Here is an 18,071-nt window from a genome sequence, read left to right as displayed (position 1 = left end):
GCCTATAACAAGATTCCAAAACAACACTCGACCAGGGAACTTCTACCACTTCCGATGCCTTCAGCAAACTGGCAGCACATCGGTATGGATTTTATTACAGACCTCCCTATGTCCTCTGGAAGCTCTGTCATCTGGATGGTGGTGGGTTGCTTCTCAAAGATGGCTCACTTTACACCATTGCCTGGTATTCCATCTCGCTCCTGAACTTGCAGAGAGGTTTATTCACCATATCTTCAGCCATCACAGGTTTTCTCTCCACAACGTATTTGACAGGAGAGTACAATTCACTTCCAGATTCTGGAGAGCTTTGTACAAACCTTTGATTATGGACCTGGACTTCTTATCTGTATATCACCTTCAAACCAACAGTTGGTGAAGAAAGTCAACCAGCTTCTGTCTCATTTCATGCAGCACTTTACACATGTGCACCATGTTGACTGGGTCAAGCTAATGCCCTGGACGAAGTTATGCTATAACAATCATGTAAGCGAATCTTCTGCAAAATCACCGTTATTCATTGTCTTTGGTCTACAGCCTAGTATCCCTCTTCTGGTGTTGGCCTCCTCTGCCTTTCCTGCAGCCGATGCTCTCATTAAGTATTTCTCCAATGTCTGGGAAAACACCAAAGCCACTCTAGAGAAATCATCCAAAGAAATGATGAGGCATGCTGACAAGAGATGCTTGGACCCACCATGCTTTCGGCCTGATGATAAGGTGTAGCTCTCTTCTACATACATCTGTCTCAAGATCCCATCATACAAGTTGGGTACTTGCTTCATCTGTCCCTTCAAGGTCCGTAAGCAGATTATAGCAGTGTCTTACAAGTTGAAGCTTCAAGCCTTGTTACGTGTGCCTAACTCCTTCCACTTATCTCTCCTCAAGTCTGTTGTCTTAAGTCAGTTCTTCAAGGGTCGTGGTTATACTCTTGCGCCAGTCAGCACATAGAATGTTTTTGAAGTGGAGAGCATCCTAGCCATGAAGAAGGAGAGGTAAAACCTTTGTTTTAGTGGATTGGAAGGGATTCAGTCCTGAAGAGAGATCGTGGGAGCCCAGGGAGAATATTCATGCCCCACTTCTCCTAAAGATATTCCTTGCTAGCTTGTAGAAGAGGGAGCGTAAGGAGGGGGGAACTGTAATGTATGCACCCCTGCATTCTGCTCCCGCAGGCAGGGATGCCAACATATTCACCACCGCGGCCACCCAACTGTGTCATCTGTTCCAGGTCTTGCAGCGCCTCCTGCGTACCAGGGTCTGCCCATGCCACACAGGTCTCCTGGCAGTGCGCTAAGTGCAAGCATGCTCCCTGTCTCCCTGTCTCTGAAGAAACGTGCACAAATGGACAGCGACATTTTTTTCCTATCTAAATGCAAAAAGGAGAATCTAATTCCCAAAGGACTCTGGATTGACTCTGTATTACAAACCCAATTCTTCACTGAAAAAACCCTGTCTCTTAGAAACTGTGCGTGCATCTGATGTGTCCTCAGCCAATGGACAGGCAGCACTTAGTACTTAAGGCACCTTCACCTGTTGACAGCATTAGTATCTTTGGTATTTTCCAACCTACAAGTCCTTTGCCAGGTCCCCGTTACTGCACCCATCCTGTGTTCCAGTACCTTTGTCAGTTCTGTCTATTCCTGAGCTTGCCTAGTCTGAACTAGTCCCTGAAACTGTCACTTGTTCTGTCAATACCAGAACTGGGACTACTAATCCACTCCATGTGAACCAGCATCAGCATCTGGTCCAGCTTTAGACTCCAAGTCCGCTCATTCTTCCCGATTTCCTGGGATCAGCTGCTACAGTTTCGGGGTCTGTCCTGGAGTGGTACATGGCAACCACCTGTGGCTCAAGTCTCTCCACACCATCAGGGGCTCTAGTGAAGAAACAGGTGTTTTTTTTTAGTTACGCCCCTCCAGGTTCTCTCCGGTTCAATGGGTCCACATCCACCTGCATGACACAATCTTAGCATATTCCTTCCCGTGTTCATAACCTTACATTCCCATATTTTAACCTTACATTATTGACATCCCTGAGGGCAGGGTTTAGGATGACATATCCTGTCCTTGATTTCTCTGCAAAGTATATCCAGAAACTCAGCAGCAGATCAGTAATTTGTCTATAGCACAAGCCGTCTTTAAAATTCTTTTAAATTTACTTAATTTCTAGAGCTAATAGGCTAATAAGTAGTGGCAGTTTAGTGAGCAAAAAACTCCTTCCTGGTTTCCTTTAACTTCGCAACCTGTAAGTTTATTGAGCTATGAGATAATAATTACCCCAAAAATATGATGAGCACAAAGTCAGGAAACCAGAAAACACTTGATTTGCATACACATTTGCTAATCAGGCTTGGATCATGTCATAAGTAGCCAAAATACCATCAGGCATCATATATAAACTGATATGACACCTACTCACCTACCTAAACATCTACCTACCTACTAATCGGTCTCCCCTCTCAAATGTGTCCTGAATGCAGCAGCCAGGATCATATTCCTCTTCAACTGCTACACTGATGCCTCTACCCTGTGCCAGTCATAGCACTGGTTGCCCATTCACTATAGAGTCCAATATAAACTTATGACTCTCAAGCACAAAGCTCACCACAGTCCTGCACCACCCTTCATCGCTTCTCTTATCTCTGTCTATCACCCTACCCGTTTCCTCCATTCCACTAATGAACTAAGACTAAAATGCCTAAATCAACTTGATTGAGCATCTTTGGAATGCAATGGATAAATAAGACTGATCCATTGAGGTCCTACCCATCCTAGCAACCTGCGAGCCTTTGCGGGCAGGGTCCTCTCTCCTTCTGTACTTGTGTGTGCCTTGTATTGCTCATGTTTATTGTACTTGTCTATGTATGCCCCTTTTTTCACCTGTAAAGCATTATGGAATAAATGGCGCTATAAAAATGAATAATAATAGGTCAAAGGTGTTTGGGCAGCATCAGGGAAACCTACGCGACTTTAGGCTAATGAGAGTATGTATGACTTTCTATATACAAGTGGTTTTTCTTTTGTTTGCAACTTAAACGCTTTTCTGTATTTCAAGCTACAGAAAATTTAGTAACAACATTCTGGGTAATAATTGAAACCTATAATTACTACATCTATAAAATCACTGAAAAGTGATGCTCCATATGTGGCAGACACAATACAAATATACATAACATTTTTCAATTAACTCTATTAATACTATACTTTCCCTTTAGTTGTCAATGAAGGTCCTCTATGGGTCTACACAGCCAGTTTGTCAAATCTGGAATAAGCAGTGTACTGATCCAATTTGCAATGTGACTACATGTGCCTGAGCTGCCCGGCATCCCTATGAGTGATTTGACTGGTGACTTGTCTGCAGCAGAGTGGCTGTGCCATCCACAGCACAGGAAAGGCTGTGGCAGACTGTGGCCTGAAGTGGCCAAGCTGGATGCTGGAGATACGGTGCCCAGACGCTTACCGTACGGTACCACTTACACTCTGGGTCTCATTCTTCTTATACAATGCCCCTGCACTGCCACTATCCAACAAGTAGTTCAGAGGAACTGCCCACATATAAGGAGGTGCCTGAGGAGCGACAGGCGTACGGTGTCCTCCCAAATGCTTGTAGTGTTACATAGGACTGTAGGCAACATCTACTATATTATCCGTGCTCAGAGAGTTATCACTGTGTTATCTGTGGTGTTACATAGGACTGCAGATAACATCTAATAAATTATCTGTACTCAGAGAGTTATAACTCTGTGTTATCTGTGGTGTTGCATAGGACTGCAGGTGTCATCTACTACATTATCTGTACTTAGAGTTATGACTGTGTTGTCTGTGGTGTTACATAGGATTGCAGGTGTCATCTACTTAATTATCTGTACTTAGAGAGTTATGACTGTGTTATTTGTGGTGTTACATAGGACTGCATGTGTCATCTACTACATTATCTGTACTTAGAGAGTTATGACTGTGTTATCTGTGGTGTTATATAGGACAGAAGATAAAATCTACAAAATGTGTACTCAGAGAGTTATCACGGTGTTATCTGTGGTGTTACATAGGACTGCAGGTGTCATCTACTACATTATCTGTACTCAAAGAGTTATCACTGTGTTATCTGTGGTGCTACATTGGACTGCAGATAACATATACCACATTATCTGTACTCATAGTTAGAACTTTGTGCTATATGTGGTGTTACATAGGACTGCAGATAATGTTTACTAAATTATCTGTACTTAGAGAGTTATGACTGTGTTGTCTGTGGTGTTACATAAGACTACAGGTGTCATCTGCCACATTATCTGTACTCAGAGAGTTATCAGTGTGTTATCTGTGGTGTTACATAGGTTACAGGTGTCATCTACTACATTATCTGTACTCATAGTTAGAACTTTGTGCTATATGTGGTGTTACATAGGACTGCATATAACATTTACTAAATTATCTATAGTTATGACTGTGTTATCTGTGGTGTTACATAGGACTGCAGGTGTCAACTCTCGGAGTACAGATAATGTAGTAGATATCAGTGTGTTATCTGTGGTGTTACATAGGATTGCAGGTGTCATCTACTAAATTACCTGTACTTAGAGAGTTGTTGTCTGTGGTGTTACATAGGACTACAGGTGTCATCTACTACATTATCTGTACTCAGAGAGTTATCAGTGTGTTATCTGTGGTGTTACATAGGATTGCAGGTGTCATCTACTACATTATCTGTACTCAGAGAGTTATAACTATGTGTTATCTGTGGTGTTACATAGGACTGCAGGTGTCATCTACTACATTATCTGTACTCCGAGAGTTATCAGTGTGTTATCTGTGGTGTTACATAGGACTGCAGGTGTCATCTACTACATTATCTGTAATCAGAGAGTTATCATTGTGTTATATGTGGTGTTACATAGGACTGCAGATAACATCTACTACATTATCTGTACTTAGAGAGTTATGACTGTGATACGGCTGTCTGAGGTGTCTCCCTGGTGGCTGCATTTTTCTGGCCCCGGGATTGGGAGTTGGCCGTTCTTTGAGCTAGCTGACAAACTGACAGCAGACTCCGAGAAGGTGCAGCGTGGCGGCTTCCAGTGATCAATTGTACTCACTCACTTTGTATTTCAGATAAGGTCATATGATCATCACTCTGCTGACATCACTAGCCGATGCTGCAGAGGTGCGAATGGTGGTAAGTTCTCCAGTGGAGCTGAAGTCACTGAAGATTTATTGTAATGGTGTGTAGGGGAGAAGAAATAGGATTTGAGGACATAGTTTGTGGGGAGAAGACATAAGATTTGGGGAACAAGGAAGGGATGAGTGCAGACACAATATGGGGAGGGGGAGGAGGAAGCGGGAGAGATTTGAGGACACAGTATGAGGACCAAGAGGGAAACCATATGAGGAAACCATATGAAGGAGGCATGGGTGCAGACACATTATGGGGAGTCGGGGGGATGTGTGAGGAGGCAATATGAAGAATGATGGGATAAATATCTGAGGAGACCGTATGTTTAGCAGGGGGGATGTGAGAGGAGACAGTATGAGGAGGGAGGAAGAAATGTGTGAGGAGACTATCGAGGGGAATAGTGTGAATGGGCACAGAATAGAGACTGAGTAGTGTGTAGGGAGGGGGATAGCATGGGGGCGACAGTGTAAGGGCACAGCCAGGAGATGACAGTATACCAAGGAGGGGTGTGATGAGGGGGCCAGTATAGAGACTCTGTTTGATAGGAGGGACCAAGTGTGAGAGGACAGAGTGAAAAGGGGGCCCAGTATGGAAAGAGGGAGCATTGAGGAAGGCACGTATCATAAGAGAGACAGTGTGTGGGTCACATTTTGTCCATGGAATATAGTGAGGGGCTATTATTTATTCCAGGGCAAAGCATAGGGCAGATATTTTAATTCAAGAGCATTATAATGAAACTGCTATTTCTAAGGGCATCATATGGGGATGTGCGGCACAAGACCGGAGAAGTCTGCAGAGAGGAGCTGTGGCTGCGAAAAGTCATCACAGCGTCTGGACAAGATGAAGAAAAGAAAGAGAACGACTCCAATCAGAGACAATGTCATCTATAAAGTACCTGTACTGTATGTAAATGTTTTTTGTGATGCTGACTAATTCTCATATTTTTATCTATGTTCGAAGCATTAAAGGAGCAAGTTTGTGATGAGTCTGTGGTCATTCTATGTGACTGCAGACTTCTGAAATCTCTGTCAGGATTCTCTGGTGCCGGCAGTGAGAGTCGGAGATCACGAAATAGCAAGTATGTGATTTGCATGCATGCGGTCATGTGGCGACTAGACACGTGTGGCCTCACTCAATGAAAATGAATTGAGCAAGGCCGGACACGTCTAGTCGGAATGTGGCCAGAAGTATACAAATCTCATAATTGTGCTGACATGACTGTCCACTCTTGCCACTTGCAAGTGAGAATCCTAAAGTGTGCAGTGCAAGTTCTGTGATAATTCAGAAGCCTGTAGTCGCACAGAGTGACTGCAGACTTTCATCTCAAACCTGGACGCACCCTTTAATTATAAAATGAAGCCCTATAGGGTGCCAATCCTAACAGCATGTAATATCCTCACTGTCAGGATTCAGCTCTGCTTGACGGTTCCAGCAGTCATCACATAACCGTTTCACTTATATGTGATTTTGATACTTACTGTCACCCGACAACAAGCTTCTCTTCCTGCTTCCTTCTTCACTGATCATTGAGAGAACTAGGGAGAGCAGCTCATCGGGACGTGACTGCCAGTGTGCAAATCGCAAATGGGCTTGGGATGGGGGGAGCGTCAATCTGAAATCTTGCTCTGGGTGCTGGTGAACCTAGATACATCTCTGACTGCAAGTCTCATCTACTACAGTATCTGTCACAGCCAGTCATTGTTTGGCTGCAGTTACATTAATGATGAAGGTCATCATTGCGGGAACGGTGGGGACCACCAGCGTAGTAGCAGCTGGAGATTAAAAGTAGTGGCTTTATTTTATAATGTTTCCTACTCTCTCTGAAAATTTATATTAAATGCCAGAGTGCCCATTTAGGTGCAATTACAAGAAATAGCGGCAATCTTTGTGACATCCGTGTGTAATTCGTATTTAGACATCAACAACTTACAATGTACATGATGAGATAGATTCCTGGGTTAATATTGGCAATGTAGCCCTAAAAATCGGATGCAATATGGTAATCTGTATGGAATCTAATTTTTCTTAGCAACAACAGACTTGAATAAGTAAGTCTCATCCAAAATATCGAATGAACTAGTGCATGCTGCGATTTAGTGCACAAGGACACCTGGCCTGTGGGAAAAATTTGTCATCTGATCAGTCCTATTGAATAACATTGACAGTGTGCTGTCCGTATGCTATCAGTTCTTATCATCGACAGCACATGCCCATACAATCAATACACATCATACAAATACACTGAGTGAACGAGCCCTTAGGCTGCATTCTTACATCCGTGTGAGGGTATGTGCACACATTGCGGATTTGGCTGCGGATCCGCAGCAGTTTTCCAAGCATTGTACAGTACCACATAAACCTATGGAAAACCAAATCCGCACTGCCGATGCTGCGGAAAATACCAGGTGGAAACGCTGCGGTTTATTTTCCGCAGCATGTCAATTCTTTTTGCGGATTCCGCAGCGTTTTACACCTGCTCCACAATAGGAATCTGCAGGTGTAAAACCGCAGGTGGAATCCGCACAAAAAACGCACGTAATCTGCTGTAAATCCGCAGGTAAAACGCAGTGCATTTTACCTGCGGACTTTACAAAAACTGAGCACAGAAATCCGCAACATGGGCACATAGAATGAGTGTTACCATCTGAGGGAAATGGACTGATTTTTTTCTCTCAGGTGTCATCCATTTTTTTTCTTAGTCGTTTTTTTCACTGACGCAGGTTGACTGCATGAACTTTTTTATCCATTGGCCATCTACAGCTTAGCAATGGATCAGTTAAAAATGGATACAAATAGGATGGACCTCTGAAGTGCACAGTATGTTTTCAGCGTGGCATATGTTTTATATGGATTACTATAGGCTTTAATGTCCAAGTTGTAGCAGCAAAACACATGAGGATAGGACAAGCTCTAAGCCTTACTGATCTGTTTTTTAACCCCCTTACTGATATAGGACTCACTGCTACATCATATGTCAGTTCCTCTTCATTGATGCAGGCTCAGGAGCTGAGCCCGTATATTTCCTGTCAGATACCGGCTGCTTTATACAGCAGCCATCTGCCTCTAACAGTTGTGTTAACCTATTAAATGCATCTTGCAAGTGTCAGGGAGGGTGCGCCGTTTAAACTGCTAATGGCCCCTCTCCCACTCCAATGGGTTGCCATGGCATCCAGGAGTCTGCTGAAGACCCCTGTGAATGTCAGGACAGTTCTTCTATTAGTGTCAGCTTGAAGCTGGCTTTCATAGGAGACCGTGATTTTTTCAATATACAATAATACTGTGGCACTAATATCTATCGTACAAGAGATGACACAATCACAGGTTCAAGTCCTTTAAGAAATATGAAAATTATAAAGAAAATATAAAAATTCTAATCACCCTGATTTTCCCCAATAAGATTGAAGAAATAAAAAAATCCACATACGTGGTATCTCCGCATTTGTAAAAGCCCAGTCTATCAAAAGAAATTGATTTTACCTATTAATTTTAATTAACTTGAGAGGTAAATGGCGTAATAAGAAAAAAAAAAGATCAAAACACCAAAAGTTTGGGTTTTCTGCAGTTACAACAGCACAAAAAAAATGCAAAAAGAATCAATCAAAACCTTGTATCTAGCCCAAAATGCACACACAAAAAAAGCCCCCACATAGCCCCACTGACCGAAAAATGAAAACGCTACAGGTCTTAGAAAATGGCAACACAAGGAAGTTTTTTTTTTCTTTTTTTTTTAAATAAATTTCCAAATGTGTTTTCACCACTTAAATAAAAAAAATGTATGTATGTTTGGTATCGCTGTAAATGTACTGACCTGGAAAATCATGTTGACCAGTCATTTGTATCATGTAAAAAACCCTATAAAAACAAAACCTCAAAAACCGTTGAGGAATTGGGCAATTTTATAGCAGTTTTTTATTCCCATTTTCCAATATATCACATGATAAAAAAAAGGTGTCATTCCAAAGAACAACTTGTCCTGCCTCCTGGAAGAAGATAGAAAATAACAAAAGCACAAAAACGGAAAATCGCCATGTCAGGAAAGAGTTTAAACTGATTTCTGTATCAATTAAACTCTATGGGACGATGTGCTATCTGAGAAAAAAAAGCGGACAGCACCCAGACATGTCACATGAGTCTATGAATGCAGACGAGCATATAAAGTGGATACGTGCTAGTGGATTTTTTATCCAATATCACACGGACAGCACACTGACCCATCTTATTCAATAGGGCTGCTCAGACAAATGATTTTTCTCTCGGTACGACTATATATGAAAGAAAAAAAAATCGCAACATGTGCTTCCTTCTTCCAAGTCTATCAAGTCTATGGGTGCATAAAAAAATCAGATCCCACCCAAAATACATTTGTATTCCTAACTTAGGAAACTGGATTTGATGATGTACGTTTTTTAGTGTAAATGCATGAAAATGGATCAAATAGAGACTTCTACTACACAGTCTAATACATCCGAGTGTCCACCTCCAGTAGGCGTCCAGGCCCCAAAATAATGCACAACAGTGCGCACCTTAGCTCTGCCGGCCCCATTATAGTCTATAGCCCCATCAGAACATAAGGTTCACGGGGACCACCGAACGGGTGCCTGAATTTAATGTGAAAGCACCCTTTCCTGGAGTACAGACCTTTGGTGGTCCTCGCTGTGACTAAACAGTGAAAAAAAAACGAATTAAGAAACATGATGATACTATAGAGTCCGGCACTTTAAGCATTTTTTCTGATGAAAGCGGAGGTATGCCTTAAGATTGCCATACAAGAAATGCTCAAGTTTTATATAAAAAAAATATAACCCCGCGCTAACCAGAGAGCGCCCGAATCTGAACAGGTTAATTAATAAAAAGGAAGTCCTCTCTGTGATTACACACAACACCATTACTATTTATATAAAACCCCTGGTGACAACAAATAGTGTTATTACAGACAAGGAAGGAGCTATTGTGTATTATCAGAAAACACCAAGAAACAAAAAGATATTACTAAATCCAGCTGTGTGTTATGACAGTAAACCTTCAGGATGGTGAAAGAAGCTCCTGTCCCCGGATTTGGGAACACACCATCAGAAGTCCCTGCGGAGCTACCTCCATGGCCCCTGGAAACACATTCTGATTAATAACAAGATTATCCTTTCATCCACATTAATATCACTATGTGACTCTATCCTCCTTCCCTGTATATAGATCCCCTGCCTTCCCCACACATGGATTGTCACTCACACAATGGCAGATCTATAAGCTTTGTGTTCTCCCTGCCACACATACTACCAAGGCATTTACCAGGAGATCATGGAGATCTGATCCAGAGGTATAAACCCAGAGGTCATTTCTGTGCTGTTCTTCCAAGGTGTTGCAGGGACAGATCCTGCAGTGGGGTATGCCTACTGTCTACTGCAGGTGCAGCTGAAGGGTTTTCTTTAAGGCTCATTTCTTGCACAGGAAGGAACTTTCACTGCCAAATAGCTTTTCTCCCCTGTTCATTTACTTTTATAACTACTTGTGGTGAAACAAGACGTGTAATTCAGAAAAAAAAGTGTCCAGGTGCCTGCAGTGAGACAGCAGGCAGTGCCAGCAAGTACAGGAATGCTGCCATGCACTGTCACCTCCCTACTCAGATCTAAAGCACATACCTGAAGAAGAGCTTGGAGAAGATGTTGGCTTTCTCCAGCGGGGACCTCTGCATGGTGGCACAGCCTTGTGTCCTGGCTCTGAAGGTCCACTCTGTGCCTGCTGCTGCTCACCCACCTTATTCTACCAGCCGGCTGATGTCACTGCCTCCTTGACTCTGCCCAGGTTAAGAAGAGCTGAGCACAGGGAGGCAGCCCAGTCCTTCATATCTTCCTCCTCTTCTCCCTCTTTCTCTTCCACTCCCTCTCAATCTGTTTAGGTAACACAAAAGGGGTGTGCTGCAAACAATTCTGATCAGATTTCATTACCCAAGGCATATTGTATTTTGGGTCAGCACAAGGTAATGGACCTTGTGGTGATTGTGGTAATTGAGAAGGTCAACCTGGTCTCAGGTCACTAAATCTCCATATCTTTTACAAGCAGATGACCCGGGACAATTTATTGCAGCCTACGATCCCTGCGGATGTCGATCTGGTTTGGATTGGGAATGTTTAATAAGCTCCAGAATTATTTATTTTAGCAAGTGCTGTACATTATGCTGGAAAACAAGCAATGTGTGCGTTGGCGATGGCGTACTGGGCAAGAGTATGTGCACTGTTTTACACATTCATATTACTTTCCCTACACTATTGCAATGTCTCTCTAGAAAAATTCAATTTCCCAAATGGAAAATGCGACTAAAAGACCATTCATCTAATCATAATTAATCCATTATTTTCACGGCTCTTACAGACATTTAGTAAAGGGATGCTTTTATATATTTGTTGATTCTGAGTTATTTACTAATTATGTAAAATCTGCATTGCTACAGATGTATTTTTTATTTGTTTTCAGCACACTCTAAACTTTAGCCCTATTTCCAGCTCTAGCCATAACCTTTTGCCCTTTAGAACTAGAAATAGTGACATGAAAACCTATTTGCCCATTTACCTAATTACGGTACCTTCTGTCTTCCACAGTTGCCTTAAGGCTAGCTTCACATGACTAGAAAGGGGGGGGGGGGGAGAATAAACTCCAAAGATAGCCAACATCTATAAAAATGCTTTATTGTGCAGGGCATGAGGATGGTGATAGCTACAAGAAGTCACCAGACGGAATAAAACACAAGGGTACTGGGAGAACCACAAAATCCCATTAAAGAATGTACAATGTATACAACATACTCATAACAGAGATATATACCCGGGCAAAAGTGCATAACAACAATTATTATATAGTACAGCATGAGGAGATATAGTAGAGCGTAGACATATGCATATGCAGCATCCCAGCTCAGGCAAACACGAGCTGGATGTATAGTAAAATACAATTAATATAACATGCGGTACATAAGTAAAGATAAATACATCACCCAGGTAATGTCAGCAAGTGCAGGCAGATAGTGGGTCCCAGCGCCCGCCCCAACGCGCGTTTCGGGAACCTTCGTCAGGGGGCACGCTAACAATGGTGGGACAGGGGATTATAAAGGCCGCGTACCGGAAGCGCCAGAGTCGCGGGGCCGGAACTACGCCCACGCTCCCTAGCAACCCAGACGCCGAGAGATCAAGCTATGCATGCAGAGACTAATGCACCGGAAGTGCTCAGTATCAGAGCACAGGAAGCACATGATCGTATCCTGGAGACCGGGCAAAGCGTCCTCCAGGCCACGTGTGCGGGAGTCACGTAGGGCCCCACGTGATCCACACACAACACAGCTCCAGAAGGCGCCGATACCCAGGTCGGCAGGTACGAATGTGCTCACAAATGTGGGCACAGTGACAGATCGCCATATAGTCAAAGGCATCAAAGAAATATGATGCCAAAATAAAAATGCCCACATAGATATATAAGGTGCATAAGGGAATAGATATCTGGAAACACGGGACGTTGTTATGTTTGCTAATGACAGGTGTTATGAAGGCAATCCAGAAACACAGTGTGCTTAGCGATCAGAGCGCACACAGTGATCTGACAAATACCCAAAAATACAAGAGCGAGCTCTGAGACGTGGAAACTCTGTAGACTGCACACCTGATCCTATCCTAAACACAACTAAAAGCGGCTGTGGATTGCGCCTAACAACTACCTAGGCAACTCGGCACAGCCTAAGAAACTAGCTAGCCTGAAGATAGAAAAATAGGCCTGACTTGCCCCAGAGAAATTCCCCAAAGGAAAAGGCAGCCCCCCACATATAATGACTGTGAGTAAGATGAAAAGACAAAACGTAGGGATGAAATAGATTCAGCAAAGTGGGGCCCGATATTCTAGGACAGAGCGAGGACAGTAAAGCGAACTTTGCAGTCTACAAAAAACCCTAAAGCAAAACCACGCAAAGGGGGCAAAAAAAACCCACCATGCCGAACTAACGGCACGGCGGTACACCCTTTGCGTCTCAGAGCTTCCAGCAAAACAAAAGACAAGCTGGACAGAAAAAAAGCAACAAAAAAGCAAATGGCACTTAGCTATACAGAGCAGCAGGTCACAGGAACAATCAGGAGAAGCTCAGATCCAACACTGAAACATTGACAAGGAGCAAGGATAGCAGCATCAGGCGGAGTTAAGTAATGAAGCAGTTAACGAGCTCACCAGAACACCTGAGGGAGGAAGCTCAGAAGCTGCAGTACCACTTGTGACCACAGGAGTGAATTCAGCCACAGAATTCACAACAGGACGTATAACAATATATAAAAATACAAAAAAGGGGATCAAAGTCCATATGTATCCGTAATATATAGGTAAAGGTATATGAACAAATGGATTCAAGGAGAGATATATCTATGATGGAAAACATTTGATATGATGCAATAATGTAATACAAATATATCACTACATACTAAAAGGCATAGTCATACATAATTAGAATTTATATAATTACTTAAAAGTATATAAATGGAAGAAAGGAAATGTAACAATAAATACTATTACAAAACAGGTATACAAGTCTCACTGCCAAAGTATATATACATATGCCATATACTCAATATCCCTCATATTACAGAGACATAATATGGTAATAATACATAATGGAAAAATCCCATTCCAACGTATAGAGTCCTGACAGACGAAAAAGTTCCAGAATTCATATTCCACGGTCCGCAGGCAAAGCAACACTCCATATTCACGGCCAAGAAGTATAAATCTAAAAATATAATAAAATAATATTGAAAAGATATAAAAACACGTCCGGTGAAAAACCGGCAGCTACGGGAGGTCCCCACAGCCAGACGATCACAGAAAGGGGGCGAAACTAAGATTCTCATTTAATCCAAGGGGGTATACAGTCCGCAAGGTCCATATCCACCTGGACTCAAGACGCGCCAATTTGGAGGACAGCTTACCACCCCGTATACCTACATTTAAGGCATCAATTCCACGAAACCGGATTAGTCTCCCATTGCTCCCATGGAAAGACTTAAAATGTCGGGGGAGCGTTTTTAAAGTAGAGGGGTCCGTACATCCTGCCGCTGATTCAATTCCCAATACGTGTTCACGTATACGTACTTTAAATTGGCGCGTGGTAAGGCCCACATAAATAAGGCCACAGGGGCAAGTGGCATAGTAGATTACAAAACGTGTGTTACAGGTAATCTCTTTTTTGATCTTAAAGATCTTACTGCCAGCGGAATCAGAGAATGTATCTATCCGATCTACGTTAGGGCACGCCACACAATGGCCACATGGAAAGAAGCCACATCGACAAGGGAAATTATCAAGAAATGTAGTTCTCGGTATTCCCTCATAGTGGCTCCGCGTTAAATGGTCTTTTAAGTTGCGCGCCCTTCTGAAGGATATGAGAGGACGCTCTGGTAGAATTTTAGAAATGGTCTTATCAACCTTCAAAATAGGCCAGGATTTCCGTAGTGCCTCACGAATTTTGTCAGATTGGGAGTTAAAATCAGTCACAAACCGTAGTTGTTGGCTAGAATTTCTATTATCTACATGATTATAAAGTAGAGATGTACGTGTAGTGAACCTAGCCCAATTGTAGGCCTTTTTAATGGACCGTCTACTATAGCCACGGTTAAGAAAGCGTGTCTGTAACTCCTTCGCTTGTCGTTCAAAATCCGACTCAGACGAACATATCCTTCGTAAACGGAGAAATTGACCTGTTGGTACTGCTCCAATAATATGGGAGGGATGACAAGAAGATGCATGTAGCACAGTATTAGTAGAGGTGGGTTTACAAAATAAGTCAGTTTGTATGAGACCAGAGGGATCCTTTCTCACCAAAACGTCCAAAAATTCGATGCTAACAGGGTTCCACTTAAAAGTTAGGTGGATATTCAAGCTGTTATCATTCACAAAATCAATAAACATAGATAACTCATCTGAAGAGCCCTGCCAGATCAGGAATATGTCGTCGATGTACCGGGTCCAAAGAAGGACCCGGTCCATCGACGCCCACCGACCTGACAGGAAGAGGTCCCTCTCCCACAGCCCCAGGAACAGATTAGCATAGAAGGGCGCAAAGGCCGCCCCCATGGCTGTTCCCTGGAGCTGCAGGAAGAAGGACCCTTTAAAAACAAAAAAATTATGAGTTAACGCAAACTCCAACAAGGTGAGTATAAGATTGCAAAATTCAGGGGAAGAGCTGGACATGCCGAGGAAGAAACGTACTGCATTTAAGCCATCCTGATGCCTAATGCTCGTATACAGTGATTCAACATCAGCTGTAATCAGGATGGCATCTCCGTCCAAATGGACAGAGTCAACCTTCTTGAGGAGCTCTCCAGTGTCCCTCAGGAAGGAAGGCAACTCTTCGACAAGAGGTTGTAGATGGAAGTCTATCCACTGATTCACGTTTTCGAGAAAGTTCCCATTCCCAGAAATAATAGGTCTACCAGGTGGCACCCTAGCGTCCTTATGTATCTTAGGGAGGAGATAAAAGGTCGAGGCTGCAGGCTCCGTTACGCGGAGGGCCAAGGACAATTCCTTGGTGATAACCCCACCCTCAACAGCGGAATTAAGGATATCGTCCAATTCTGAGCTGAAAGCCGACAAGGGATTAAATGTCAATTTTCTGTAACATACGGTATTATTAAGTTGTCGATAGGCCTCTTTCTCATACATTACTTTGGGCCAGACGACCACATTCCCTCCCTTGTCGGCTGGTTTCAGCACGATATCTTGGATGTTTTTCAGATACTGCAGCCTCGACCTCTCCTCACGACTAAGATTATCCCTCCCAAAACGTTGTGGTATATTGAGGAAATCCTGGGTAACCACCTGGACAAATAGATCAATGTTGGAATTGGTAGAGAGGGGTGGGAACTTTCTCGAACGTGGTCTAATGGAAGGTGGAATCTTACCTTCGTCAGGGATATTTTCACGGGAGAGCTCCTCAAGTGTCCTCAGCGCATCTTGTTCTTCCTCTGTAGGAAACAATTGATAAAGGTTATCGTCAAAGAAATGGCGTTTAAACAATAAAGATCGTGCGAACAAATGTAAGTCTTTGATGGCTGAAAAGGCATCAAAGCCCACCATAGGAGAAAAGGACAGACCTCTACTAAGAAGGGAAATATCTGATGGAGAAAGAGCATGATTACTCAAATTGATCACCTTATTGTCTTTCCCTGGGTGATCAGGTGAACGTGAAGGACGCCTCTTATACAGTGGGGCAAAAAAGTATTTAGTCAGTCAGCAATAGAGCAAGTTCCACCACTTAAAAAGATGAGAGGCGTCTGTAATTTACATCATAGGTAGACCTCAACTATGGGAGACAAACTGAGAAAAAAAAATCCAGAAAATCACAGTGTCTGTTTTTTTATCATTTTATTTGCATATTATGGTGGAAAATAAGTATTTGGTCAGAAACAAAATTTCATCTCAATACTTTGTAATATATCCTTTGTTGGCAATGACAGAGGTCAAACGTTTTCTGTAAGTCTTCACAAGGTTGCCACACACTGTTATTGGTATGTTGGCCCATTCCTCCATGCAGATCTCCTCTAGAGCAGTGATGTTTTTGGCTTTTCGCTTGGCAACACGGACTTTCAACTCCCTCCAAAGGTTTTCTATAGGGTTGAGATCTGGAGACTGGCTAGGCCACTCCAGGACCTTGAAATGCTTCTTACGAAGCCACTCCTTCGTTGCCCTGGCGGTGTGCTTTGGATCATTGTCATGTTGAAAGACCCAGCCACGTTTCATCTTCAATGCCCTTGCTGATGGAAGGAGGTTTGCACTCAAAATCTCACGATACATGGCCCCATTCATTCTTTCATGTACCCGGATCAGTCGTCCTAGCCCCTTTGCAGAGAAACAGCCCCAAAGCATGATGTTTCCACCACCATGCTTTACAGTAGGTATGGTGTTTGATGGATGCAACTCAGTATTCTTTTTCCTCAAAACACGACAAGTTGTGTTTCTACCAAACAGTTCCAGTTTGGTTTCATCAGACCATAGGACATTCTCCCAAAACTCCTCTGGATCATCCAAATGCTCTCTAGCAAACTTCAGACGGGCCCGGACATGTACTGGCTTAAGCAGTGGGACACGTCTGGCACTGCAGGATCTGAGTCCATGGTGGCGTAGTGTGTTACTTATGGTAGGCCTTGTTACATTGGTCCCAGCTCTCTGCAGTTCATTCACTAGGTCCCCCCGCGTGGTTCTGGGATTTTTGCTCACCGTTCTTGTGATCATTCTGACCCCACGGGGTGGGATTTTGCGTGGAGCCCCAGATCGAGGGAGATTATCAGTGGTCTTGTATGTCTTCCATTTTCTAATTATTGCTCCCACTGTTGATTTCTTCGCTCCAAGCTGGTTGGCTATTGTAGATTCAGTCTTCCCAGCCTGGTGCAGGGCTACAATTTTGTTTCTGGTGTCCTTTGACAGCCCTTTGGTCTTCACCATAGTGGAGTTTGGAGTCAGACTGTTTGAGGGTGTGCACAGGTATCTTTTTATACTGATAACAAGTTTAAACAGGTGCCATTGCTACAGGTAATGAGTGGAGGAAAGAGGAGACTCTTAAAGAAGAAGTTACAGGTCTGTGAGAGCCTGAAATCTTGATTGTTTGTTTCTGACCAAATACTTATTTTCCACCATAATATGCAAATAAAATGTTAAAAAAACAGACAATGTGATTTTCTGGATTTTTTTTTCTCAGTTTGTCTCCCATAGTTGAGGTCTACCTATGATGTAAATTACAGACGCCTCTCATCTTTTTAAGTGGTGGAACTTGCACTATTGCTGACTGACTAAATACTTTTTTGCCCCACTGTATGGATGGTAACCACGTGTTCTATTAACAATTGCGCCAGATCTAGTTGTCATCGATAGAGTAGAAGTATCGGATT

At 43.0% G+C, this 18,071-nt stretch overlaps 1 protein-coding gene across 1 annotated transcript in view; it reads right to left on the bottom strand.

The window, feature by feature from the left end:
• CFTR (CF transmembrane conductance regulator) overlaps positions 1–10,978 on the bottom strand; it is a 268,329-nt gene extending 257,351 nt beyond the window's left edge. Inside the window, exon 1 of the mRNA XM_069764852.1 lies at positions 10,803–10,978. Within this exon, the coding sequence (XP_069620953.1) occupies positions 10,803–10,855 (53 nt within the window). The 5' untranslated portion in view covers positions 10,856–10,978. The remainder of the gene's footprint in view (positions 1–10,802) is intronic.
• Between the last annotated feature and the right edge of the window lie 7,093 nt (positions 10,979–18,071).

Source organism: Ranitomeya imitator, chromosome 4 (genome assembly GCF_032444005.1).
Source record: "Ranitomeya imitator isolate aRanImi1 chromosome 4, aRanImi1.pri, whole genome shotgun sequence".
NCBI classification, from domain to species: domain Eukaryota; kingdom Metazoa; phylum Chordata; class Amphibia; order Anura; family Dendrobatidae; genus Ranitomeya; species Ranitomeya imitator.
The sequence above is the reverse complement of the archived record's forward strand: the minus strand, read 5'-3'. Positions and strand labels throughout refer to the sequence as shown.